Source organism: Vollenhovia emeryi, unplaced genomic scaffold (genome assembly GCF_000949405.1).
Source record: "Vollenhovia emeryi isolate VEMERY1.0 unplaced genomic scaffold, V.emery_V1.0 DF939193.1, whole genome shotgun sequence".
Taxonomy (NCBI): domain Eukaryota; kingdom Metazoa; phylum Arthropoda; class Insecta; order Hymenoptera; family Formicidae; genus Vollenhovia; species Vollenhovia emeryi.
In genome coordinates, this window is record NW_011967173.1 from 720,777 (window position 1) to 748,327 (window position 27,551).

Consider the following 27,551-nt stretch of genomic DNA (forward strand, 5'->3'; position numbering starts at 1 on the left):
ATTACCGCTATCGAGAGCTCGAGCAGCAATCATCAACGAAATAGCAATATTCCACTACAATGAAGCCATGCCACCTCGGTCTTTTGCCAACCTGCGATTAGCAAAAGTCGCAGGTAGTCGGGAATAAAGAAATAATTTTCTGAATATATAACACGAGCACATGTGCGATAAAGCATTTCTCCTGTGAAGCCACTTGAAAAGTACATACGTTGCAAAACAAAGTTATCTTAAGCGCAGATAAGCTGTTTTTATACTTTTATTTATTCACACTTCGCTTCTTTTCATTCGTTCGAAAAGGCCACCGTGTATTCCATTCATGTTGAAAACAGCGTCACTCGGACGATAGTATCCGCTGTCATCCGCCTCTTATTGTCCGTTTCCGTTATTAGGTGTTTCGCTCGATTTCTAGGCGATTGACCGGTAGCTAATAAACGGTAGTTTAATAAAACTTAAAGCTATCGTTCCTCTCTCGTCTAACCCTCGCAAGATAAACCTGAGTTATTTTTAAAGTCGGTTATCGTTACTCAGCGTGTCTTGATCGTCTGTCTACATTAATCTAGCGACAAGCTGTTTATCATTTTAAAACGAATGTTGGAAGAAGTAACAATTTTGCAAGTCTTTCGTTATCGATACGATAAAACAATGCAGGCCTGAGATGTCCTACATAGTTCCACTCGTTAGACAATTTGACTTCTCGTATTATGCAAAGTGGTCATTCTTGATTTTTAAATTGGAAAATTTATATTGCCAGTTCGCATCGCGCAAATTGTCCATTTGTAACGTATGCTGACATCACTTGGAGCGTAGTATGACCGACGAAACGGCAGACCTACGTGATTTGCATGCGGAGTGTTAATTAGCAAGTCATTTCAGCGCTCAAATTAACGGGCTCTCCCCGAGCGGTCACTTACGTACAGCTGGAAAATGGATTTTATTACAACAAAGGAGCTTATGCTGTAAGATGAAGATATTGAAAAAAAAAACCTGGCAGAAAGAATATTCTACGAACTCTGCATTATATGCGGCTCGTTGCGCCTCGTTGCACTTAATTGTATCGCGTACGCGTTAACCGGTCTCGCACGTATGCATATCATTACATTACCGGGAACACATACTACACAAAAAGAGCGCGAAACAATAAAATGTATATCGCATCTCATGCATCCGGTATTTTTAAATGACGACGCGCCACATTTTTCTTTTCAATACAGAGGTTTTTCGTCCTACGCTACCGCTCGTGCGCGCATCGAAACCATACGCTTTGCAATTAAAATCACTTTCGTCGTCTCCGCCAGCTTCTTTGAACAACTAACTGCATCGTAACTTAGAGTCATTATACATAGCATTACGGTAAATGACCAGGTGACCTCGTTTAATGCCCATTTTATGAAACGTTTCCGGAACTCATAAAACCGGTTAGGCATCGCGCGGACCCAATTTTTCTTTACGGGAAAGAAAGGAGTTCGACTTTTCTTAAGTGATCGATCACGTACGTCGGGCATGCGACTTGAAAAATAAATTGAGTTATCTGCCGAACGGTATTACAGAGCCGCCTGTTTATTACGAAACTCGATCCGACCAATTTCAGGTTGATGTAACAGGATATAACAGGACCGCTGACGTTATAAAATCGCGCGGACTGTTTCTTCGTAAATCCCTTATATAATGGAATTATAACGCAATAATTTGTATTTTACTTTTTGTACGTTCTCTCAGACCGAACGCGACTTACATACGTCACAACCGCCGTCGTGGGCGTCGGCACAGCGGTCTTTTTCATCTGGTGGTGGTGGAACAGAAGACAGAAGCCTCAACCACCGTCCAAGTGGCGAAAAGTTGGAGAACTAAGCGGTTTAACAGTGTACCCGGTCAAATCGCTCGGCGCGGTTCGCATGACAGAGATGGAATGCACGACGTTGGGCCTGAAGTCCGGCTGGTTGAGAGATCGGACGTTGCTCGTCATCGATCTCGAGGGGCGATTTCTCACCGCCAGGCAGCTACCTAAAATGGTCAATGTAAGAAGCTGCGTTATTCATTTTCCTTATTGCTATAAGAAAGAGAGGGCAGACAGTAATTTCTTTTAATCTCATTTTAATATTTAGAGGAAAGTCCCCTGTTATAGGATCCTAACATGGAATAGCAGGGTTTCTATTAAATTAACAGGCATTATCTGTTGATTCCACCATGAATTTATTGCCCGTGAAATCTGTTTAGTGGACAATTCATTGTTACATTGTGTAATCGTTGCGAAAAGAAATTTGTGGTTGAATTTGGGTGTTGGGGACCTGCTATAACAATCCAACGCTCTCGTTGTACATTAAATTATTATATCGCATTGCAAATGCGGCTTTACGGTAGACGAGAAGTAAATTAATGAAAGAGCTATCGAGAATTTAGATGTATGTTTCACCGAACGTAGATCGAAGCAGCTGATCGATACGCGCGGTAAACACGGTCACTCATCCGTGTCTTCCTTTCATTGTTACATATTTTACTTGCTGAATTAAAAATCAGGCTGGTATAGTTAGTAATTTAAAACTGTGGAAGCTCTCATCCATAGTCTTCCTACAATGTTGAAGGTATCACCTAGTATTTCCGGTTCTGTGCTTACGCTTCGCGCTCCAGGCATGATGTCGATGTCAGTGGACCTCGCGCAACTCCGCGGCAAAGGTTTCCGAGTCGCTGTGTGGGGTCAAGCGGTACCGGCACGCGATTGTGGTGAGGAAGCTGCCCGATGGCTGTCACGCTTCCTTCTTCAGGAGGATACCGGTTTTAGACTGGTCTATTACCCACTAGATCGACCGGTGAGATCAGTGCGACAGAGGAATTACAAAATCTTCCCTCTGGAAGAGTCAATAGACTTGGTAAATATTTGTAACAATACGAGGTTCATATTTAACATAATTAGTAACTTTATTTGTACGCGTTTTATTGTTTACTTTTGAATGTCTGAATAATTTTCTGGCGATCGTAATCATCACAGACGTTTCTAACGGAGTAATCGCTCTTTAACTTCGCGCTATGCAATTCCGCTACGAAGTTGAATAACTTGATTTTCTTGCCTCGCGCATCTGTCACTGACGTTGCTATTGCGAGACCTCGATATAATAAGTCTATTAAGTTGATTGGTGCGAGGCAAGAAAATCATTATATTGTTCATATAACATAAGGAGGAGAGTCATAACATATAAAAATGTGATTGTGAATTTATTAATCTTAATTTAATCATAAAGAATTGTTTCATTATCTCGAATGCCTCGAATGCCTCGAATGAAAACTGTAAGATAAATGTCTTAATAGGGAGCCTATCCAGACGAGACAAGCTACAGTCTGATCAACGAAGCTTCAATAGCAGACCTTAATAGCCGACTGGACGAGCCAGTCACGTCGCAGCAATTTCGCATGAATTTCGTGGTCAAGGGTGCCACTGCTTATGAAGAAGATAAATGGGATTGGGTAAAGATCGGGAACGTGATTATGAGAAACGTTAGGCCCTGCACAAGATGCATCTTCACTACGATAGATCCAGAAACCGGCACGAAGCATATCAATGCGGAGCCTTTGAAGACTTTGAAAAGGTTCGTGTGTATTAAAAATATATAATTGTAAAATAATATACAAAATTCAGTTAATCCTGGGCGACATAAGTACACGGCAAAGATGTGTAGCATATATAAAATATCTTGCACAAAATGTCGAGAAATTTAGTTTGTATCCCGTGCCGCTAATGATAAGAGGTCTGGTCTGCACAGTTACAGGCAGATAACCGACCCGCAGATCCGACCCGCAACTGGCGACAGTCCAGTTATGGGGATTCATCTTGGACTACGAGGACCAACTGGGAAGGTTCGCTTGGGCGATCCAGTTTACGTAGGCATCCCGGAAGAGGAAGCGCCGTCTGTGGTTTCACCGTCATAGCTATACCGTTGGGACTCCTGCGAGATTTCAGAACACGAACTCGACGCAGAACTGACGGTCGAGGACATGAAAAGCGGAGTCCAGAGTCCACGAGAAAATATTGATTGAGATACTATATACGCACAAGTGTGCATGTAACGTCTTGAGCTACGAATAGATGATCTGAGGTTGGTGAAAAAAAAATTGTAGATTTATAAAACTACACAACTGTTAGTGATATTACTGTTATCTTACGAAACGAAGTGTCTGTACTGTGGATTTAATTCTATATGCAACGTGAATGTTCAACTTTTGTGTCACACGTGAAATTATAGCAGCGTGCGTATCAAGTTTCCAAAATATATTTTGCCATATTATCAAAAATTGGAAAATATTTTCCTCTTGAATGTCGTTTATCTCAAATTATCGGATTTTAGAAATAGCAACCAAATTGAATTAATTTCGAAACACTCGTACAAATGGCAAAATTTTCTTCAAATGACTGTGGAGAAACAATAGTTCTCGGATTAACAATGGTTAATATTTTAATGCAACGCGTTATCAATCAATTATATTAGATAAATATACTGTAAACGCAATACGTACACGATAAGTCGTGTATATTGCACTTTATTGATAATATCAAGAACAAGATAATAGGAACAAATAACTGTTATCTACTGCATTTTGTGTAATATTATCACATTATAACGTTTTGTTACGCGGATTTCATCCGCAAATTCTATTAGGGCCTAGTAGACTTGTCAATTTTATTAATATTACATAAATATTTTTCTAATTATATTTTTGTACTATAAAAAAGTGTAATAAATCATTGATTCGTTTTCAAATAATATTCATAAACTAATAGGAAAATTCTTGAGGGTCGCCAGCAAATATATTCATAAATATATTCATAAATAATATTCATAAATATATTCAAATGGTAATATTCGTATAGAATTTTGCATCATTAAAAACTTTTATCTGATGTACGTAGATAAAATTAAAAAGACACACGACTCACTTCTTATTATAATAATATTTATTTGCACTACAAAAAACAACAGGGACGTTTTACATAAAAGAAGAAATAATACGCTCGGTACAAGGACGAGAAACGCCGCGTCTCACATGCTGACGACATTACGTTTATTAAACCGTATCGCTTATTGGATTTTCCCGCACCGAGAAAATCCAAGAAGAGAAAAATCGTCTTCTCCGATAGTTCACTGCGGTGACAGGCTTCTAAAACCCGTATCAGCGGAAGTAGATACAAACCGGGAAAGATTTTGGCTCCACTCTTTCTCCAATCAATACTGTTTTGCGTATTTAAATTGCCTAAATTTCACTAGTTTTACGTCACCGCAATTTTCAGGAAAGAGAGAGAAATGCGGGCATGGGAGGAAATTGGATAAGAAAGCAGTGGCAGAAACACAAATAGGTAGAAACAATGAATGCCTGGGCACTTATTGTATTCCGGGATTAGCTATGTACAAATAATCTTATTTGCTCGACGACGTTCAATCGAAACGCATCGTTCGCGCGTGAACAATCGAAGGGAAAATGTTTGACTTTGTTCTTCGATCCTTTTAACAGCACGCGTTTTACCCCTGTTAAGAAACCATAAGCCTTCCGTATCATACACCTTTTAAATAAAAAAATAGATTATTTATTCTTACTTTAAGCGCGAATTGAAATAGTTTGAGCCGAGGGATGACTCTCTGCTACTCGAGAGAGCGCGCGGAGAAATTTTCGACCCGTGGTCGCCGGTGCGTGAATCATTTCGTTCGAACTGTCAACGGAGAGCGTGTCATATCACAAATTCAAAACGATTTTACAGTTTCACCGTCTCTCTCGATGTGCTTCCATCGTACCATGGCGGCACGAGCCACGCCGTAACGATCAAGTTTCGATCGTCCTAAAACGACGATCGTTTACGGAAATGTCTTTATTATTCGTTACTCTAGTTGACCGAAAGACAGAAATAGCAGAAGTGCAGTGGGGAGAGAAAGAGGGAGAGAAGGTGGCAGAGAGTTGACAAGTGGATGGGGGACAAAGGGGAATTAGAGACAATGGAGTGAACGAAATCGAACGAAATCGAGTCGATCGCTTGGGGGGGGGGGAATGCATTTGGCGGCGAAGTGTCTTGTGGTTTCGCGAAAAGCTCGACGGCCATCGACGAAGGAATTGAGTTCAGGATCTCAGGGACAAGGGGGCAACACCGTGAGATTGGTTTCTGTTGCCAACGTCGTACCCGTGCTCCTACTGGCAAAGGTGGGCTCGGCGACGGTGCCTCCACGTGGCGGTACCAACGCCGGCTGGGTCCCTTCTTGTGCTTCCTCATCCCAAGTCCTCGTGTGAGTTCTTAGATGATGGAGGTGATCAGTCGCGCCTTGAAGTTGACAAAGCGCTCGCTCGTGGCCGCCAGACGCTGCAAATTAAAGCGAATTGATCGATTTCAATTGGCCAATCAGAACACTACGAATTATATATTGATTCTAGAGCAAAGCGGGGTTTACATATAAATACGGGGCGTATTTATTCATTTCCCAAATAATCTATTTTTTCCTCACGCGATCTCCTTAATTTTCTTAATTTGCATTATTTAACGAGCTCAATTTATAGGGGGAAGAGCTCCAAGAATCAATTTTGGAGGGAGCTGAATGGGGAAGAGCGGGGAAGTACGCGCATGCAACACGAGCGTCATATGTTGCATGCGTGTACCGCAGCGGGCAACGTAAAATTCCTTCCTGCTGCTCGCATCTTCGTTTAATCGCGACGCGCAGCAGAGTTTAGCGGCTCGAGGAATTCCGCGCGGCGCACGAAGCGTGAACGCTTTCGAACCTCAGCGCGGACGCTCCTCGTGCGGAGGCAAAACGCCTCGCACGAGAGAATTTAACGTGCCGCAAATCGCGGCATAATAAAACAATTATGACCATCGCGGGACGCGGCGTGAAGGGAGAAAGAAGCGCGACGGCCGGCGCACACAATGGCGTTCTCCCGGATCTTTTTCCTTTCTCTCCGCGCTCCTTGCCCGAACGGGCTTCCTGCCGCTGCACACTCGATCGGTCGCCGCGAAATTCTAATTTACATTACGCTATGCAATTTCTTTGCAGACATAATACGGTTATATACAATCTAAGGCAGTGATTTCAGATTGCGACTGTGATACACGCAAAACCGGTGTTTCCGCTATCTATAGATTTCGCAAGACTATTTACATTTACGCACCGCACGCTTCCGTCGGTAATTAATGTATGGTGCTTTTTGCATTCACTTTGTTATCGTATCTTATTCTCGGTACCGATCGACTTTGATTTCTTTTCTTTTTATATCTTCAAATATCGTTCAAACTCTTTTTCCCGTACATGTACCTTTCAGCTTTAAAGGAAAAAGCGAGGATAATTTGCATTTGTTGCTTAATACCATCTTCGTGCTCTGTTAAGCTCACAATATGTGTAAATACAATTGGATTTTTTTAAACCTAATGTTTCGGGATTAATTCAAATCGAAAACAAGTTTTTATTATTGCGTATAATAATATTAATAATGCGTCAGCTCAGGCTATTAAAATCTTTCGTGAATTATTTACACCTTTTTTTCACTTTTGCAAACATCATGGCGAATGGTGATGTAACAGTAGTTTTATTTCCTCTTTGCGATATTTTCTCTCTTTAATATTTATAATTGTATTCCATAAAACTAAAGTAAAAAAAAACGATGACCAACATTTTATCGACAACTATATCTTTATCAATAAAAGTATAAAAGTATAAAAGTATAAAAAAGTATAAAAAAAACAATAAAAGTATAAAAAATAAAAATTTAGTTTACTTAGTAAAATAAAAGTGACAGCAATTAAGTAAGTAATAATTAAATTCATCATTGGACTGTATACGTGAATTATTATTATCTCTATAATTGCCATGATTATCTACTATTAACCGATTACAAAATCCATAAGTCATTCTACGGAAGTAACAAGTGGCCGAGCAAGAATAAACGTCGCGGTTACGTCGATCAGATGATCTAAGGTGAATCATTTTCCACGCTTCGCGCGGCAATTCCGAGTGTTACGAGCGTAAAAAATCATTGGTTTAAAAAATCATAGTCGATTGTGCTGCAGAATGAATAAAGAAATCCTTGCGTGATTGCGCGTGCTCCAAGCCTAGCTCAGTTCCGGCTTTTGTATTTCAATGGCTTTTGTATTTCAAAACGCTGCGATTCTTCGATTGCAATATATTATAATTTAGATCGAGAATCGAGGAGTTAGTTATTATAACGATAGATGACCTAATGATAAAGATTGTATTGATAGTAAAACAGCGAGTTCTATTCTGTCGCAATGTATCGGTTAGATCATCTATCACGCTCTGTCCGAAGGTTGAGAGCCATTCGGACAGTGTAAGACGGATAATCTAGCTGGACAATGTCCAATCTGCAGCCCACTGATTTCACGTTTTACGAGCTTAAAATTGATTAAATCGCAAAGTGAAAGTGCAGTTCGCTCGACGTGAAATATATTGCGAGTAATAAATGTCAATTCTTTCTCATCTTCCTCCCATATGATGTTTGTCACGTCGCAGAAATTGATTCAGCCGTTCGTATCTCTCCGCATTTATGAAATGTAAATTCAGCTGTGAAGTAAAAACTTTCCATATTACAAATCAGACAACTTTCAAAATCCACGTTTACGCTAACTAATGCTTATTCATTCTTTTCAAGACCCGATGGCGTCTAGTGGAGCATGTCGATGCGTAAAAAATGCGGAAAGATACTTGCAGGAGATTCGCGTTCTCTCGGCGCCGAGCTTTCGCCGGGAGATCCTTCGTGATAAATTAAATGTAGGGCAGTCGTCCACAAAGCGTAGCGTAAGACGGAGCACGCGATTTCGATGGTAGTGGCCGCGGCCAGTTGTCGCCTCCGGCGATCTTGCGTGCCGGGATCGGCTCTTGCATAAGTTGCAGCTGGCAAATGGACGCGCTATTTCATAGAGAAAGTCGCTTACATTTTTACTTTCCATCGATCCCGACGGCGTACTTGCGTAATGGCCCGGTTTATATCTGAAACGACGCGACGCGACGCGACGCGCGTCCCGGCGCTACGCTCGTTCGACTTTCGGCGCGGCCGAACACGTGACTGACCACCGTAAAGCCTTTATCTCCCGATCGCCGCTCTGCGGGGCTTTAATCAACAATCGCCACCGAGGTAACGCGGCCTCACGCCGCAACACTCGACCTTAATTAAGTGTTATGCCATAGGTCCGCTTTGCAAATATTATGACAGACTAATGTCTCTTTAATTCCCGGGTTTTAAGATGGGTTTATGAGATTCCATCGCGCATTTATCAATTCTCGCGATATGTTTCAGATCTAATGTGTCTAACACCGTGGCTCATTTTTCATTTGCGATCTCTTTTAATCAATTTCAAATGTATTTTTAATGCGATTCGTCACAGAGGGTTGAACACTCCAGACATCTTTCAACGATTATCCGCCCAAGTTGCTTGCAAGCTGACGTTTCTTTATCGAAGGACTTGTAGTCTCGCGCTTTGCTTGTTCGATGCTTTGTCGTTGCCTTAATTAATTTCGCAATTTTATATAAGAAGCCACGGCGCGAATTTCACCGCGCGAATCCGTCAAAGAAACAAATCCGTTTGCGAGCAGCAATTATCGCGTGTCGACAAGTGCAGTCGCTTGCGACGATTGGATTGCTTATCACGGGATCGCAATCCGAATTACGTCACGTGCACAATATTAAGTTTTTCATATTCGCGAATCTTTTATCGGATTTGCGGCACGGGGCTTCGCGAATTTCACGCGGTGAACCGTGAGCGCCGCGATTCCATAGGAGAAAAAAAATTTCTAATCCTTTTCCTCCTTCCAACGATGTTGAAAGCGCTCGCGGTTTTCCCGTAGATAACGAAATAGAGATATGAACAACTAATACACGTCAGAGACGACGCAATCGTTTGCGTCGGTTACGTACAATACGCGTACGCCGGAATCGGATTTCTGCGATTTCAAATAAATTATACCGTTAGATTTAATTCTCACACGATTGTCTGACGAAATTATATTGAATTTGACAGCTATTAATCAATCGCTCCTCCGAGTTCAACGTTTCGTCACGCGGTTTACTTTCGCGCAGCCTGAGTCATTAAAGTCTCGAAATAATCGACGTTCGGTATAAAGAATAAATTCTCGCTATATTGTAGTATATAGCGGATTGACGCACATGTCTTTCAAAATGTGTTATTAAGTAATCGCACGTGATCATATAATATATTGTTAACGCTAGCTCTGGGCTGTGACAGCGCTCGATTATCGATCACCAATTATCCCCCCCATCACGCGTGTCGATCGGTACGATACGTTCTCCCCGAGAATGAGCCCAGTTTATGAAATTTCCAGATCATTATGTCTCCACAATCACATAATCGTTACATTATTTATTAATTTATTTTCCGCAAACGAAGTGTCCCGCTACTTATAGAAAGTACTCGTATCACTGTACCTTTACGTGACGTGTGAGATAATGTAATATCAAGCGAGGCGATAGCGCGCGCGCGAGTTTGGGGTCGCAGGATATAATTCGGGTTGCGCAAGCTGGGATTTTACAAATCAGCCAGGTTGGGAAAACGAAAGGCACGATTGGCGATCGGTGAAAGTCTGCAAGTTTCGTTGGTACTCACGAGTATGAGATCCTGGACGAGATTCGAGAGTCCTCGATTGGCGATGACGAAGAACCTGGTGACCGGGCCGGGAACGGCCTCCTGCTCGTCCGCCTTACCGTGCTCGGGGCTGCCCGAAGAGTTGCCCAGCTGGTTGCTTCCGCTTCCGGCCACCAGCTGGAAAGATTACAGAGATCCGTCGGCGTTAGTCGGCGGGCATGCGGAGGGCAGCCCCGCCGGCCTCTCGCGCTCGGATGGAGTCCGCGAGGCGCGGCGGCGGCCGAAGTACAATTAATTAATATACAGGAATTAATTACAATACTTTGTTTGTTTGTTTGTTGGGGATATAAAATTGCGGTGTGTATCGCAGCTCCACGTCCAACTCCAGCGCTCCCGACACTACGGTGCTCTCACATCCTTATTCCTACTTGCGGCTACGACATATACGATCCATCGATCTTGCTGCTACGATCCTTACGTGCGCTCCTTCGGCTCGTAATACTCGAGGTTTGCCTTGCAGGGTGTCCATACGTCTTTCTTTTATCTTTCCCCGACCCAGCTTGAGAATTAAGGTTTACAACTCTTGAGCGAGGGGCGATTCCGCGGTGCGATCGTGAATCGACATCCGGCTAAGGATTTCCATATGGACACCCTGCGCGTGCACCATGAAAAGGTGAAATCGCCAAGTTCCCAATGGTGGACAACAGGACAAATCGTACGCTACGATCGGTACTCGATGATACGTCCCGTATCTAGCGATTCGCAGCACAACGTAATATCGAATTTGATGTTCGGGCGAATTCTCCAGTTACGAGCGCATCGAGCTTGTACACGTCTCGTGGACCAATTACCAAATTTACAATATCTACGAGATGCAGATCGCCGCCTGGCGGACAAACCGGTTCCGTCGCGAGCCGGGGTATTTTCGTTTCTCGTTAAACATTATTCGCTCTTCGTTCGAAGGACCTGCGCGAATGTTATCTCTCGCAACCGATTCGTCTGCCGGCTGAACTGCGTGCGTTTTACTCCAGTGCGTCCAAAATACGATGGAAGAAAAGATACAACTACGGGCCTAGATATATATACGGTGCAGTGGACGAGTACGAAGATCACAACAACGAGAGAATCGGCACTGATCAATGGCGGCCGCCAGATCCCGAGTGAATCGGCCTTGTCCATAAGCCGGTCAGTACGCCATATAAAAAAAAAAGTCTCTTACGTTTAGTCGGTGGTTGTCAGCGTTGCGTCGGGACCGTTGGCCGGGTGGAACAAGATGGGATTTGGAACGAGATGAACGGGCATAAATTACCCGGTAGATATTCCAGAGTTGAAGAAGACAATTGAATTGGGCAATTAAGGCTTTACCAATCATTACGTTCCTAATTACGAAATCTTTTAAACATCGCTGAGCGCAAATTATTTTTTTAACGAAACCGAGATGCCGAAAGATAAGATATGTCCAAACGTTTCGTTCATACGCATTTCGTATGCCGTAGATAATGACTGTATTAGCCATATTTTTTGTAATGCGAGCCGAATAGTGTGCAAATGTATTACCCGTTTTAGTCAACCGGTTGTACTTCAACTCTTATATTTGCGTAGGAATTTGTAGAGTAACATCTAGTTAGGAGTTAAGGATGCGCAATTTGTACAGATCACATGGCAAGACCTCGTTGCAACATTAGACGTGTAAAAAGACGTGTGTAAATACAAAAGAAGTCGTGGCGAATGAAGAAGACAGTTTTGTACAGAGGGCAGATTAGAGAACTTGTTGCATTACTTTCAAACATGTACACGTACGCATATACAACAGGTATATTAGAGATCTTGATATGCAATTCATGCGCAGCGAGACAGGCAAGATCAGGTAAGATGCTTTGTATAAAGGAAGGAGAAACGGTGTATGAGGAAGAAGAGAGAAAAATGCTAGACAGGAAGAGTGTCGGTAGCCTGTTCAGAGTAAGTCGTCGCGAGGGATTAAGTCACTGATAGAAAGTGAGTCGGAAGATTTAAGGAACGTCAACCAAGTCGCGCAACCAAGTCAAGAGTGATGCGTGTACGACAGTATACGTGAAAAAGTGAGGCATGCAAGATAAAGATAAGGTGCGTTGCAATGCGAGCGAGATTTCGCGATTAGAGAAGAGTTGCGCGCGAAGGAATGGTTGCAGATAATAGAACGATTAAGGCCGCGGTCAAGCTGCCGCTATAAACGCTTCGAAGCGCTTCTCCTCTCTTTCTGTCTTTACCGAAAGAAAAGAGAAGAAGAATACTTTGTAACATTCGAAGCGACAGCTTGACCGCAGCCCAAGACAATGAAATATTGCAGGCTGTATACGAAGAGTGCACTTTGTACTACTTTTGCACGTATTGCGTGAGACGTTGTGAAAATTAATGTATATAGTAATGGCGATGAAAAGGTACTCCTTTTTTTTTTAAAGAAGATTAGGACTTGAAAGACGCATATATCTTTGAGTGATGAATAAAACCGGGGATGAATATCGATTCTTCATGCGATAGGAAAAAGTACGACATGCTGAAAATGATGAAATGAAAGAAATGTAAAAGTAGAGAGAGAGAGAGAGAGAGAGAGAGAGAGAGAGAGAGAGAGAGAGAGAGAGAGAGAGAGAGAGAGATGGGAGGGGGGAGAAGAAAGAGTAAATCATGTACAGTGCGTAATTAGTAAAATGAGATAGATACAGAAAGAGAAAGAATGAAAGAGTTAATGAGCGAGCCCGATAAATTCGATTGGTACTATAGACGTGCAGCACCAATCGTCGACTGTCTCACATTGACAAACGAAAGAAAACGCTCGTGAGTTCACGGCACGTTATACGTCACGTCTTCTCGCGCGGAGCGGCGAACGTATAACGCGCCCACTCGACGCCCGCTCGTTTTCCTCGACTCTTTCGGAGCAAATGCAGATCGTTCGACGCGTTACCAAGATCGAGCCGAACGATCGGGACTCGCCGAAAGAATGTCGTCCGGTGCGAGCTCATCCGGTGTTATCGGGCCCGATCGAAGAAGCGCAGTCGCCGTATCTCTGTCGGCGGACACTTAGGCGTGTCGGAAGGATTTGGCGTACCGGTGGTAGAATGCCGGCTCCTGGGGCGGCGGTCGAGGGTGCGCCGGACGTCGGGGTGGCAGTACCGCCGGCGGGGTTGGCGGCAGCTGGGGCGGCCGGGCCCACGTCGCGCGAGGCGCTTAGCCCGAGCCCGAGGCTCTGTGTACCGGCCACGACACGGTACACCGTGCCCGCCGCTCTTGCCGCCCCGTCGGCCGCTTGCTAAACGAGAACAGAGACGAGAACGTTTCGTTTACTTGGCGTTTCTCTGCCCCTGCCCGCTGGAGGAATCGCGTTTCTCTCGCTCATTTCCCCGTCCGCCGACGTGGCGGCATCGCGCGAGAGATTCGCTATCTCTCCCTGCGGAACTCTCCGCGCGATCCTGGAACGTCCTGCAATGATGGCTGGAAAGTGGTTCGTTAAAAAGCTCCTCGTGAAATCGCGACGAGGTGGGGCCCTCGGGAAGAGGCCTCGGGGGGTACAGCGGTCGCTCGGGGATTCACCGCCGAATCCGCCGATGTCATTTTTAGACGCAGTCGGTTCGTCTCGCCGTTGTGAAAAATGGAGAGGAATCAGTTGCCTAACGATACGAGTCTCTGCGAGCGGAGATTCCGCGAAGGAAAGCCGGTTACATATCAAGTCGATGTTGTTAGCGCTATTGCGTATCATTTCTTCGTGTGTGAACTTTGCTCGTATAAATATGCACGCAATCGTTGAAAGCCATCTGCTGTTGACCGATCGCGGTGTTCGCAGTCTAAAATGTCATTGGAAAAATTGCTACTGATACCTTTAAAGAGCCGTCTCTTTTTATATCCCAGATGTCACTAATTTTATTAACATCCAATTTTACTCACGATCGTTAAAATATTTCCGACTGGTTTCACAGTGTCGTAATTAAAACGTGTCCATTAAGTGGCGAATATAAATTCTATTTCACAATTTCGCTGCGACTCTCGAGTGAAATCACGTGAGGTTTAATTTCTTATTATAATTCAACTAAGGGGCCAAGGTATCGCATAATTCGTCGCCTATTAACGGGCGAATATCCGCGCCAGGAACAAATGGAGTGTCCGTCACGTAGCGAGTTTCTCGTTTTCTCAATCGGCGAACGGTGAAGGGTCGCGGCGCGGCCGACCGGTCTGGAATCGCTTCGAGCCGCTCGTAATAACGTCTTTTTGCCAGGAAAGTGGATAACGGTGACAGCGGCCATTGGAAACGGTGACTCGATTTTCGCGTGATTGCATCTGTCCCGTCGGTGAAAAACCCGTTTCGCCAATATAGACGCGGCAAAAAAATACCGGTCGCGAGTGTCGTTGGTCTGCGACACCGTTATTGTTCACGCGCCTCCACGCAACAACGCAACACGCACAGCCGATTTACCTCGAGAAATGTGCATGCGACGCAAAATGACTTATATCTGCACGTACGCCAGTTAGACTTGTTAATACAACAAATTATCACGCAACGAATGTTTCTTAAATAACACATTTCACTAAAAGTGACATAAAATTGCAAAAATTATATAGAAATAGAATTAAACAGGACCCTTACGATATAAATTAAGCAAACGAGAGCGCCTTTAGATCCGAGCAAGATATAGCTCAATAATTGTAACCTAAAATGTATAGGTCTGCCAGCCATGATTGCGTCGCAATTATTGAGGATTGCATCTAAGAGTTTCAGTGTAATGTGAATCGGTCTAGTAGTCAAGTTGTAAAAAAAATTGCAGATAATTTACATGTCATTTTCCACCTTGTCCTGCACGCCGGTTTTGGGCTACCAACATCTTGCTCGGACCTAAGTGCTCTGGTTTGTTTGATTTATAAAATTATATAATTAAAAAATTTTAATTTTTTTCAGTATACCAAACAGCTTATTTTACTAAGATTGCAACAAAAAAGAAACACGCGTTTCCATCGGCAGTGCTCATTTCAGTAAAGTATTTCTTTAATGAGGTCACGAATAACAAGATTTAACGTAAAAATTAAAGACGCCGCAGTAAATAAACTCTCTGTTTGGTACCAGCGAGAGCACCCGGTTTAAAATAAGGTTAGGTTATAGTTTCATTTCTCCACCCCACGACGTCTCTTATCGGCTCCTCACAAATCATATATAAGTATCGTTCTCCTGGCCAGAGAGCGCTCTCGAGAAAATACTATACGCTACGTGATCTAGCAATGTCATGCGACATCTCGCGGACCTTCTTTAATCGTTGGCGCGGGTGCTAACTTTTGAAACACTAAGCACTGATCAGACACACTGTAATTATTGAACACTTATTGATCCGCCCTTAATTACCAATTTTAACTTTTCTTAAATAACGAAAAACATCCGAAACGTTGAAGCATGATTAAAGTCTAATCTACAACGTGCTCTTTGCACCCGAAAACATTCTATCTTGTAGCAAAAAAAAATACGTTTAAAAAATTTGTGCAAGTTGATAAATCATACATATTCTACAATCGTATAATATCGACGGATTTTTTAAGCGTGTCGATTTGCTTTTATAAAATATACATTCTAGATCAGGCATTAAGAAGCATCGTGATGAAGTTGCCACCCGACCTATCTTCTGTTATCGCCAATTTTTGCTTTAACTAGCCGCGGCTTTCCTCTGTCGTGCGTACATGTGAAATCGCGAATCCGCGTGGACTTTAATCAAGGACACCGGCTTCGTGGTACCGACGAGAATCTTGACTAATAGTTCTATCGCGAGGCTCGAGCGTGCCTAGGTCAGGAACCTTGGAATAGTAACCAGATGGTAGCAGCTAAAGGCAATTCGGTTGCCTCACTTTCACCGCCGTCTACAGCTAGGTGCAGACCTTGCGGTTAACTCGCCCGTTACTGGAATATCAAGTGTACCCGAGATTGATCGCGGCGCGCCGTCGACGATTACCGCGAGTCTTCCTCGTCTTTTCTTGGGTGCAATCCCGATCTCCATTTTTCACGCGGCGTTACCAAAGAGTAGCGTATCTAGAATCGACACCGCGACTCACCCTGATAATGTCGAAGAGGAAGTTGCCGGACCCGGCACCGCCGTTACCGCCGCCGAAACCAAAGAGGAATCTCTTGTTCCTGTTCTCGTCCTCCTCCGTCGTTTCGGTCTCATCCAGCGGCGTCAACTCCTGCGGCGAGCTGTCGCTCGGCACTTCGTCCGCGAATTGCACTCGCACCTCGCTGTTCTGCGATTCCGAACCGATCTCGTTCACTCGATTCTCCGATTCCGGGTTCACGTCCTGTAAAAAAAAAAATGTTTTTCATGGCTAACGAGGATCGGCCGTGATAAATCGCGAGCTTCTTGCCGGAACGAATAAAGAGCAATTCATTCGTTTTATCATTTATCACGTGCAGTTCGTGCAAGCAACATTCATTAGATAAGTATACTGTGACACAGATTGTTAATGATTATCAATCAATCGATCATTGTTGATTCTCTCAGCGAGAAGAAGTGCACAAAAAAAATCGCAAGTAGGTCACCTGCATAATTTCAGGGTCTGTAAAGTATAGTTGGGTCCACGTAATATTCCAGCAATGTTTTTCCTATAAATTATTCATGACATTTATGACTTCCGTTGCATAAATTTATTTACTTTTCGAACGAGTTTTTTCGTGCACCAGAACTAAAGCAAGTATTATTGATATAACGTATTATTTACGGGTTTAAAATCTTTTAGAGCAGCTATATAGATTATAATTGTACGCAAGAGCGTCAAAACAAGTAACATGCATAGTCAACAAGCGATAAAGATAGCATTAATAACAAGTTGTACGTTTTCTTAACAAGCGCATATTAGATTTATTATGTTGGATTATACTATTTCGGATATTATGATTCATCGGAAAAGGCTGGGTGTTGAATCATTGGTTGCTACTAATTATCAAATGCTATGCGAGTCTCTATATCTCTGCAATAATTCTGCAGGCGTTACATAAGAAACAAGATATAATGAACAAAGTATCTTTCAAGATTATTAGCGTGCTAGACTGGTTGATCCTGCATCAATTAATGACAAAAAGTAATTAGCATACTGAAAATAGAGATGATGGAACGAAAGAGCGAAGAAGATTGTTTTAAGATGAACTTCAAAACTCGAAAGTCACAATGAAAACATGATCTGGCATTTGAAATGGTTTCGGCATAAGGGAAGAAATGTGCGAGACGATAAGAAAGTCTGATTTTGAATTTATGTCGGAGTGAGGTGACGAAGAAGTAAGAGGTTTGAATGATTCTGTCCATACATATACACATATGAACACGTATATAGCATGAATTGCAAACGAGAAACACGAACGGATAATTAAATCAACAAAACGGAAAAAATCCCAAAACCAGTAGAATAAAATATTCCGGTGTACTCTGTAGCTCTAGTCGAGTAAGATCGTAACAAATGAACCATGGTGGCATAAGTTGCCAATACAATTATTAATCGATTAATGGCTAGATATGTAAATAGCAGACACGAGTACGTAAAAACAGTTAGCAATGTACGAAACGTGCGCAACCGCCACAGTCCTGGTTGCGCGGTGACTTAGCGGTCATTAGATCCTTCGAGATCTGGAGTAGTCGATCGATTCGATCCTCGTTTTCTCGAGTACCCAGTGAGTAATTAGCACACAAAGTAGACAACGCGTGCCGCGGCAGTCCTGAATGCGCGGTGAAGGCGTTCCGCAAGACATTCTGCATTCCTTGTGAGGATTCCTCAAGGTCATGACCTCGAAAGTTTTACCGAGCTGCTGGTCAAATGGTCACAGCGTAGTGGTGACCTCGTTTTCTGAGGGTGACGGCGTCGTTGTTGTTGTTGTTGTTGGCGTTGCTGTAGTGCTCGAAGAGATAAGGTTGCCACTGCTCTCTACCGTCGTTATCGAGGATGACGGGGTGGAAGAAGTGGACGAAGAGGAGCTGGACGCTTCCTCCTCGTCAGGCGGAAACGTCGGCAAAGAGAGCGACACTCTGGAGTTCGAGGCGGTTGACCCATCCTCATCGTCATCATCGAAGGGCGACTTGCCTTCTACACTTGTGCCGTCGTTGCTCCTCTCGACACCTGTGGTATTGCCGCCGCCCCCGCCGCCAAGAACATTACGGAGGACGACCGGGCCAAGGACGCGAATGACTTCCGCGATAATAGAGTTGACCTTTGCTTCGATTCTCTAGAAAACAACAGGTCTTAGCTGGAGAGCCTTGTAGCGCGCGTGGCGATAGCTCGATCCTCCTTTTTTTTTACTCGGCTTCAAGACATCGCTTTGCTTTGTGGCCGTGATGGTATGATATCGATCGACCCATGGCAGTGATAGCTGATACTCTTTATCTATGAATGATGTAGACTTACGTTGTTTCCGGGGCCTGCCGAAGGACCATTTTCGAATATCCGATCAATCGTCCGTCTAATAATGAGTGTTCGTGCGATTGATCGATGCTGTGCTTAAGTATGATTGATATATTATTCTTTATCATATTATCTCTTATTACCGGGCTTTCTTTCAAAGGTGTTAGTCATAGAATATCAGGTTCATCGCTCTTACATAATACTCGATGCTCAATGCAGCAGGTACTCCCGTGAGACTTTTACGACCCAACTTTAAATGCAAAGGCAGAGTTAAACGCGAGTCCTGAAATGCAGCTATTCCGTAACCCCGAGAGGATCCACTGCGTCGTTTCGTGCGATCGTAGTCAATTACCATGCACTCGTCCAGTCGACCCGAGTGCGCTACACCGGGAGAAATTTCGACATTCCTGCGCGAACGATTTTCCGTCAAACCGCAACTACACGCGGCAATGTGCGGGATAACTAACTCAACGCTATTCTGCAAGGTTCGTTACTAAATCAATCGTCATTGTCGTGCATATGCACGCACATGCGACCGCATGCAAGAGAGGCCGGCGTCGCTGCCCGACGCCGAGGAAGCCATTTCCTAACGAGACAAAAAAATCGCACAGTGCATTATTAGTCAAATTAGGAAGTTATTCGCGAACAATTCAATAGGCGGCGCGGCCAGGAGGAATTCACACGCAAGAAAGGAACTTTCCCGAGAATGTTTAGTCTTTACAAGTAGGCGCCTCTCTGCCGACGAACGATTACTTGGCGCAGTGCGCAACTTTTTGTTCGAACCGTAATGAAACTCCCCTCAATAACATTGCGGAGACCTCGTGGAAATTCTCATTGTATAACTGACACGAGATCGTGCAGGGATTCAGAAAAAAAGGGGGGAAAAAGAGATCTCGAGAAATCTCATATATTATATAGCTAACGGGTCGACGGAAGCGCGATTATTCTTTTTGCAAACGCGAACATAACGAATCGCTTCCGCTCTCTTCGTGCGGAATAAACCCGTAGAATGAGAATCGATACAAATCGATCCATACGTGAGCGTACGAAGTGAATGAGCAAAGGGTAGGTTGTCTAAAGCGTGTTGGCTGCCTCTCAAATCGTATGCGTTACTTTCTCGGTAAGAATGTAAGGCTGAGGTGTTGAGCGAATACTGCGTTTTTGCACAGATCTACAAAGTTCGGCGAAAGCAAAGTCGGCTAGTGTCAAAAGTGGATTTCAGCCCGATGCGAATCGCTCAAGGACGTCATACTGCTCCTTGATAGTGTTTTGTCGAGCGAGGTATATAATCTGCGATGATAATTTATGTACAGCCTCGCTTATAAATCGCCGCTCGGCGTGTCAGTCCAGTCCTGGCCTTCTGCAGGATTTCTCTGACATTCACGTATCACGACTGCTCACCTGGGAAATATCGGGGAATAGCTGTCGTAGAATGCCGATTGTCCTTTTGCTCCTCAGGGCGGCCTCGCTGTCGGCCTCGGCCATCACCAGCCGATCAAGGGCCTGAAAGAAAGTTTTCTTGTTGGCCCTGCCGTACGACAGCAATTTCAAGTTTCGATCTTTATGACAGCGGCGACGATACTTCTCAGCCGGCGATCGCAACATGTCAAGCAAGTTATCAGGATTCGATCGGCAGATCTCAAATCTCTGTGGCTACACGTTTGTGGATTAATAAGCCGGTGTTTTGCTACGCGAGAAAATGTCTATCTACTCAACGTAAGCGGTCGCAGACTTCTACAGTTACGCAACAGCTTTTAAATGCGTATGAACTGGGATCTTTCAACCTACAGGGCATTGGAGTACGTGTCTCGCGAAGCGTTAGACAACAATTTTATTTACGATAATGATGAAGAAGAAAAAAATTGCCAAGGAGTCCTTCTGCCGTTTTTGTTAAAATTATCTGTGTGCATGGTTTTCGTCAAAGTGGTATTAAAATGTCGCGAAGTAGGTAACTTCCAATAAGGAAGCACCGTGACGCGCAATCTTCCCGCTCGAGCTGAAAATGTACGGTAAAGGCCATGGAATTTAGTGCATTTGAGAATGTTAAGGTAATTGTGTTGTGTAATGTTGTTCGTGTTAGATAGTAACCAAGCAAGGATCATTAACTTAGCGCCACGGGAACCGACCTGTCGGCCACTTTACTGCTTCCTTCACGAGGACACAATAACGAATCCTCGTAAACGTCGATTTATGTGTATCGCGATTAAAATTTAATGCATTATACATTACTAGTATTAATAACGGCTATTATCGTCAAAATTGATTATCTCACGCAGCAAGTATATTTCCAACCATTTATTTATAAAACAAACTGCTTACGTGAATACATTAAAATTGGGAAATTCTGAAATTTATCTGTAGTTAATTCAGCACAAGTTACGAAACGATCGTCATTCGGCTACATCTGTTTCCTTGAAGGACAACCTGTGTCGTGATAACGTCCTTTAGATTTCATCAGTGTGGGTTTTATTATACGTATCAGTTTCTCATTAAATTTCGCGAATGGAGCTAGATTGGCCAATGGACGGCCACCGAACCCAAATGTTGCTCAACCGCAGTATTATGGTACACTTTCCCTTAAACCTCGTTTCACATTCATGCGATCGCCGTCGTATTCATCCGTCTCGACTTTGGCCAAGAAATTTCGCTTGTAAATTTGTTTCCGTATGCTTGCAAATATAATCTTGGGAAGAGACGGCGAAAAATTAACACATCACTTTCTATATAATATCATTCGTGTTTTCTCACATTACGTTCTTTGACGCCTTTCCATTTTTTTAATTCATTTACATAACACTTATTGTCCATATATTTATAGTATAACATTTATCAGCAAACTCGGTTGCTTGCACTGAGTGCACACTAAGACTTGTTTATAGTCAATTCTTATATTTAACTTTGTCTTAAATACACGTTCAAAGAGTATTTAGCCCAAAAGTGATTTGTACAGATGCTGTACGGATCATTTCACTGGCTGAAAAGTCTTTCAAGAGGTACTTCCAATGATCCTTAAATATAAGAATTGACTGCAAACGAGCCTTAGTGTGCACTGAGTGTGCACTAGTGCGAGCAACCAAACTCGCTAGATGATAAATCCCGAGTTAAACAATGATTTTCAATAATTCCACGACTTATCCTTGCTTCCGAGTCCTAATAAATTTCCCACAAAATTGAAACAGACCGCTCTTCGTGTTCGTCTAACTATCTACTTATCCCTATTATCGCCCACGATATCTCCCACGTCTCCTTATCTCGTGTCCGTCGACTCTGAGTCGAAAATACGGATCGGGCCAGCGATTTGTTTGTACACAATGTTTCGCATATCACACCGTGTTGTTAGATCGCACTTGCGCGTACGCACCAGCTTTCCCATCGGGCGCCTATCGACCGAAGAAAGTGTCCGGTAACTCCGCCGCGCCGGTGTTCGCGGCCAGTGAAAGTGTCGGAGCGAGGACGAGAGCCGGTCGGACGACCCGGCTTTTCGTCGGACCGTATACTTTGAGGGTTACACTGTCTCCTTTACGGCCGCACAACCGAAACATCGAATTCCTCACGACGGCGCTCGTACCCCGGACATTACGCGCGATAACGCTTTTCCATACGAATAACTCCCTTTGCACTCTTATTGCGCCATGTAACCGTCCAGCTAGTGGCCAACTCTTCCGCCGTGCTTACGCACGTGCCCGGCGCATTGCGTGGTCTTAAATTGTAGCGGCGTTATGTAAACCATGGTAATTATAAATGAGTAACTGTAAACGCTAAATTTGAGTGGCTACGAAAGAAAGGTGACCTCTTCGGGTAAGAGCGACCATTCCAGTGGTCGTATCATCACGTAACAGCGTACAATGGCATGCTTTTCAAAGAAACGCGCATGTCATTGCTTCCGGCGACGTGTTACGGATAATATTTCGAACGCAAAAAGATTTCCATTACAGCATGATCTCGATATGGAAGTACCGTCTTATGTAAATTTTATTAGCTCCGCGAACTCCGGCGTTGTCGCAAAACGCATTTACTGGCGAGAACAATGAGGAAAAAGTCCCCGAAAAGTCCCCGAATTGCATGTTGTTAGATAAACCAATTCTTATTTGCGGTTCTCCGCAGACCGCAGGCGCGATGCATAGCCACAAAGTGCGAATCGCGATTGTTTTCACGTCGTTTTGTTCGCGCTACTACTGGTCTCGTCCGTGGCGTTGTTCGAGTGAAAGACTCGTCGAAAGTACAAAATATATCATCTTCGCCGTCGAATCGATCGATTCGGTGGAACGATTGAGCATTTAACGTTCGCAGTGATCGGAACGTGGGTTGAACTTTCGCGGTCGATGAGGAATCACCTCGCACTTTATCACCCATACCTAATGATTAATAACCGCGCGTAATTTGTATGCCTCGATACAGAGAAATTCTCTGCGACATATTTTCTGCAAATCAGACTTTCTCCTTAATCGGTACGGGAAAGAACTGAAGATAAGAGCCAGGCGAAGGAGTAGAGATCAGTGGAAAAGATTAATGGAAAATGCAGAGATTGCCAATGAGTAATAATAGTGAACATCGTTATAATCGTCATGCGTGGTTCCATGCAGGTATCGATCGGCGCGTACTTGCTAATTGCAGGATAGACAGCAAAAATCCCGCGCTACGTGTCGCTTGATATTCGGCCTCGAATTCTGTTAGTTGCGTGCCACGTGCCGTTCGTGTTAGATAATTAAGCGATAATGCATGGGAGAAGTAGCCGTTAACGCCGCGAATTAATCTCCGCAAAATAGATGGCGATGTTAAAAGAGAAAGGCACGAGATGCGCCGCTCACGTGCTTACCTCTGATCGGAGTCCGTCTTCCGGAAGCGGATGCGAGCTCACTAACGTGAGGCAAAGCACAGTCGTCAGCGTTAGAATGGTAAACCTCATCTTGACTCGTGCAGATGCGGATTCTGTAAAGACAATTATGTTACATTAATTACGGCGTTCGCGATCGCGGTAGCAAATTGATGCGCGTTAACGCGTATCCTTCACGATTGACTCCTCACATTTTGCATTCTGCAGATTCTTATCGCGATCCGTGCACTCTCGCGGCGGTGCAGATTTCTCGGGAACGATCTCTTGTGCCGCGCGCGTATATCTCATACAAGGTTCCCCAGATTATTTCAGAAGTGCCGTTTCTTTCAAGCACGCGCGCGACATGAAAATAAATATCCGGACACAATGCGGGCGCGATGAAAGTGGAGGATTTTTCACGGGTCGTAATTCCACTTCTCTCATGATATTTTCAGATGCTATTCAGTCTCTTTCTCTCTTTCTCTTTGCCCCCCCCCCCCTCCTCCCCCGCCTCTTCCCCTCCACATAGAGACGCAAAGACAGGTTGCAAGGTAAAGCGGAAATCGTTCGCAAGGATCACGACAAGACGGAGGAAACGAGAAGGCGCACGGTGAGAAGAGCGAGAGGGAGAGGCGCAATGACTCTCCTTTCTCGAACATGGATCCGTTCGCGACTATCACTTTCGACGGAATGAAAGTGGAGAACGCTGTTGGCGTCTTCCGAGGCGCGGGAGGAAAGGCGAGATAACGTGCGCGCGAGATCCTTAATTAGTTGCGATTTTAATAAAACACACTCGTGCCGCCGCGTTTTACGTCCGCATTTAGGATCGTGTTTATTAATTCACGTGTTTCCTCTTTAGAGTCCCGTGAAACTTGTTTGGCTCCTGGCGGTCGGATAAAATCGTTGCTCATTTCGTGACGTAAATCTTTAGAAACGCTGACCGGAATAGACAAAAATCGATTAAGAATACGTGGAAGTACTTGGCAAACGGAAGAGAAGGAAGCGACAAACGTGTTAAATTGCTTTTAGATTACCTCGTCCGAAAGAAGTGGCTTTAGCAATGTAATTTTGTTGAGATTGAACGCAAAATGACGGATCGGAGACGTTCGCCTTTACGGAGAAACGTTGTTGGTGCACGCGTAATTTTGAAGTTCGCGCAATGTACGCCAATGTATGTGCAAATAACTACACGTGCATTTGGCACGCTGAAGATGGATCATGGCGATATAATGGCATTAAGACGATATAGATTCAGCGCACATCACTTCTAGCCGAGGACAATGCTGCAATATTCTATTTTCGAGGCCACATGTTAATTAGTTTTAATTGGTATCTCCGTTCCCTGTATATTATCTTCATTGCGTGGAAGAACTTACAATACGATTATGATATCATAGTGCATGAGTTAGAAATCTTTTTCCATTCTTGACTCAAAAAATAATGATACTCTAGAATTTTTTTATACGTGAATTACGTTTCAGAAGACGATTACTCGTCTTAGAATAAAAAGGAACGTCAAGATTACGGCGATAAATTGATGAAGAAAAGTTTCATTCTTAATTTTCCGTACGCTATAAAAATAAAGCAAATTAGTTGGCAATCAAACTGGACATGAAGAGAATTTTTACGAGGGATTTCTTGTGGAAGGAAAAATCTGATTCTTCAAGCATGGACGAATCGAATTCGTGCTATGATTGTCGTAAGTTTCAATTTTTATTTGAAACTTGTTCCAGTCCATTTCAAGATTTTCACTCCGACAACTTCTTTCCATGCCTCTTTACTCTCTCCATTCTTGCCTCCAAGTCTGTATTAATTAATCTCATAAAGACAAGTAATATGTTTGTAATTGTGTTTTTACGAACTATTTATTTGTACGGAAAACGACTCGAGTTTCCATCAGATAAGTAATTGCTAAGGAAACTGTGCGTCCAGATGGAAACAGATTTCTCCGGAAAATCGTGATTCACGCACTTTCATTAGATTGAAACTTGTATTATATTATGCCAAAATATGTCATGCTAATTTTCCGCGGATAACAATAAGTAAATTTGCAATTTCTTCACTTTATTAATAATTATATAGTTCTCTCTTATTTCAATATATTTAATTCTGTTAAGCGATAGAAGTGTTTGCCGAGTTCTGCACTCGTTTCCAAGAACACACATGAAACTCAAAAGTTTCCCACTTATCACCACCTCGCCACGTGGTCGTCGCGTTCAGCAAATTCCCCACGAGACACTGAAGATGAGTACACAGCGGCCCGGAAAAGCCGCTGGTCGAATTAGAAACGCGAGATTTGGGTAAACTCACCACGCACAGATATTATCCGTCACACGGTGTGCCGTGAAAATCGAATTAAAAAAAAAAAAGATGTTGCAGAGGCCCTGAAGGAGCTCTCGGCGGCTCCTGCTCTCTTCGGGGTTTACTGTTACTGTCTGTGTAGCAGCGCTTAGTGAGCGGCTTTTATTAGAAGGAGGGGCCTGGCACCACCTCCACGCTACACTTATGTCCACGTCTGCCTCTCGTTCTCTCCTTCTGTTAGGTCCGCATGGGAGATCCTGAAGAAGGGATCGACCACATCGATAAATTTCATTTTGATCGCCGAAACGTAGATACCTCGAAAATGACCGTCAGGAGATGCATCCGTGTGTAACAGGCTTTCGAATGTAACAATGTAATTTAAATTCTTGCTGCTCAGTCTAGCAAAGTTTTGAATTTACGAATGTTCTCTCTTCTAAAGATAAAAATAATACTTATCATAACATTTTGGTTATTTTCAAACGCGCCATATCTATTATCTCTCGAGATCTCTGTTCAAATAATGCACGCGCGAACAATTAAACAGCAAGGTTTCCCTTATCCGATTTCTCATTTACAACAATGTAAATCTTTTCTCTCCATTAGCAGGAGCTCTTTAATGATATCGATAAAATCGATAATTAGTTACTTGAAGTATGAGAGATATACATGTCATAGATGTAGATAAATAATATATAACATCATAAGACATGACATAAGATTGAAGTGTAAATGAAATCTTGAGTAATTGAGTAATTGATGAATAGATACATAATTACGAAATAGGACTCGATCTGAAGTGTGCATGGGAATATTTATTGAAAGCACAGTTTCAATGCACAGCGATATGACGTATCCATGTGCTGTTCGGCTCGTAACTACGGAGCTTGTCACAGACAATTACAAAAATACTTCTAAATTAACGTCATGCCATTATTATTTATCATGTTCATCCATGCGTTGCTAATAATCACTTTTACTCGCATTACAAAGCCGGCACGCATCACAGCAGTGAAACTTTATTCTTTTTCTGATGATACAGACTATTAGATGTAAAGCCCCGTCGATTAGTACGAAAGGATGTCGCGATAGATAATTATGGCGCGCCGCGGATAAAAGGCACCTGGGTCATGGAACATCCTACCAGGTCATACAAATATTTTTCAAGCGAATCTACCTATGTAACGGCAAATGTTGCAATGACGCTACGCGTCGTCTTTTTTTCTCACGTTTTATAATTTAGGATTGAAGCGAGTGTTTTTAATGTTCGTAATATATTATCTCGTTATAACGAGGTTTGTGTTATTATAAAGTATGAACAATAGGAAGTAGCGAACATTGCACATATTTCTGCACGCATCTTAATGAGACAGATAACCCTTTTTGATAGGAAAAGAGCAATTATGTTTGTTATGCTGCAAATTTATACTTGAGATTCTACTTCTTAATACTTATCGGAATATCATCGGTAAAGATATATCT

General features: G+C 43.3%; 2 protein-coding genes across 2 annotated transcripts in view; one reads left to right on the forward strand and one right to left on the reverse strand.

Moving 5' to 3' along the window:
- The window catches only part of LOC105562194 (mitochondrial amidoxime reducing component 2), a 7,940-nt gene extending 3,189 nt beyond the window's left edge, over positions 1 to 4,751 (forward strand). Inside the window, exons 2-5 of the mRNA XM_012012829.1 lie at positions 1,717 to 2,015; positions 2,580 to 2,864; positions 3,301 to 3,578; positions 3,753 to 4,751. Of these exons, the coding sequence (XP_011868219.1) occupies positions 1,717 to 2,015; positions 2,580 to 2,864; positions 3,301 to 3,578; positions 3,753 to 3,918 (1,028 nt within the window). The 3' untranslated portion in view covers positions 3,919 to 4,751. The remainder of the gene's footprint in view (positions 1 to 1,716; positions 2,016 to 2,579; positions 2,865 to 3,300; positions 3,579 to 3,752) is intronic.
- Positions 4,752 to 4,924: 173 nt separating this feature from the next.
- On the reverse strand, positions 4,925 to 26,233 carry LOC105562195. Its single transcript, XM_012012830.1, has 7 exons — positions 26,082 to 26,233; positions 23,775 to 23,887; positions 20,360 to 20,461; positions 16,631 to 16,870; positions 13,656 to 13,856; positions 10,595 to 10,750; positions 4,925 to 6,331 (listed from the first exon to the last, which is right to left on the reverse strand). The coding sequence occupies exons 2-7, from the start codon at positions 23,862 to 23,864 to the stop codon at positions 6,266 to 6,268; spliced, it is 855 nt and encodes a 284-aa protein (XP_011868220.1). The 5' UTR covers positions 23,865 to 23,887; positions 26,082 to 26,233; the 3' UTR covers positions 4,925 to 6,265.
- Positions 26,234 to 27,551: the final 1,318 nt, after the last annotated feature.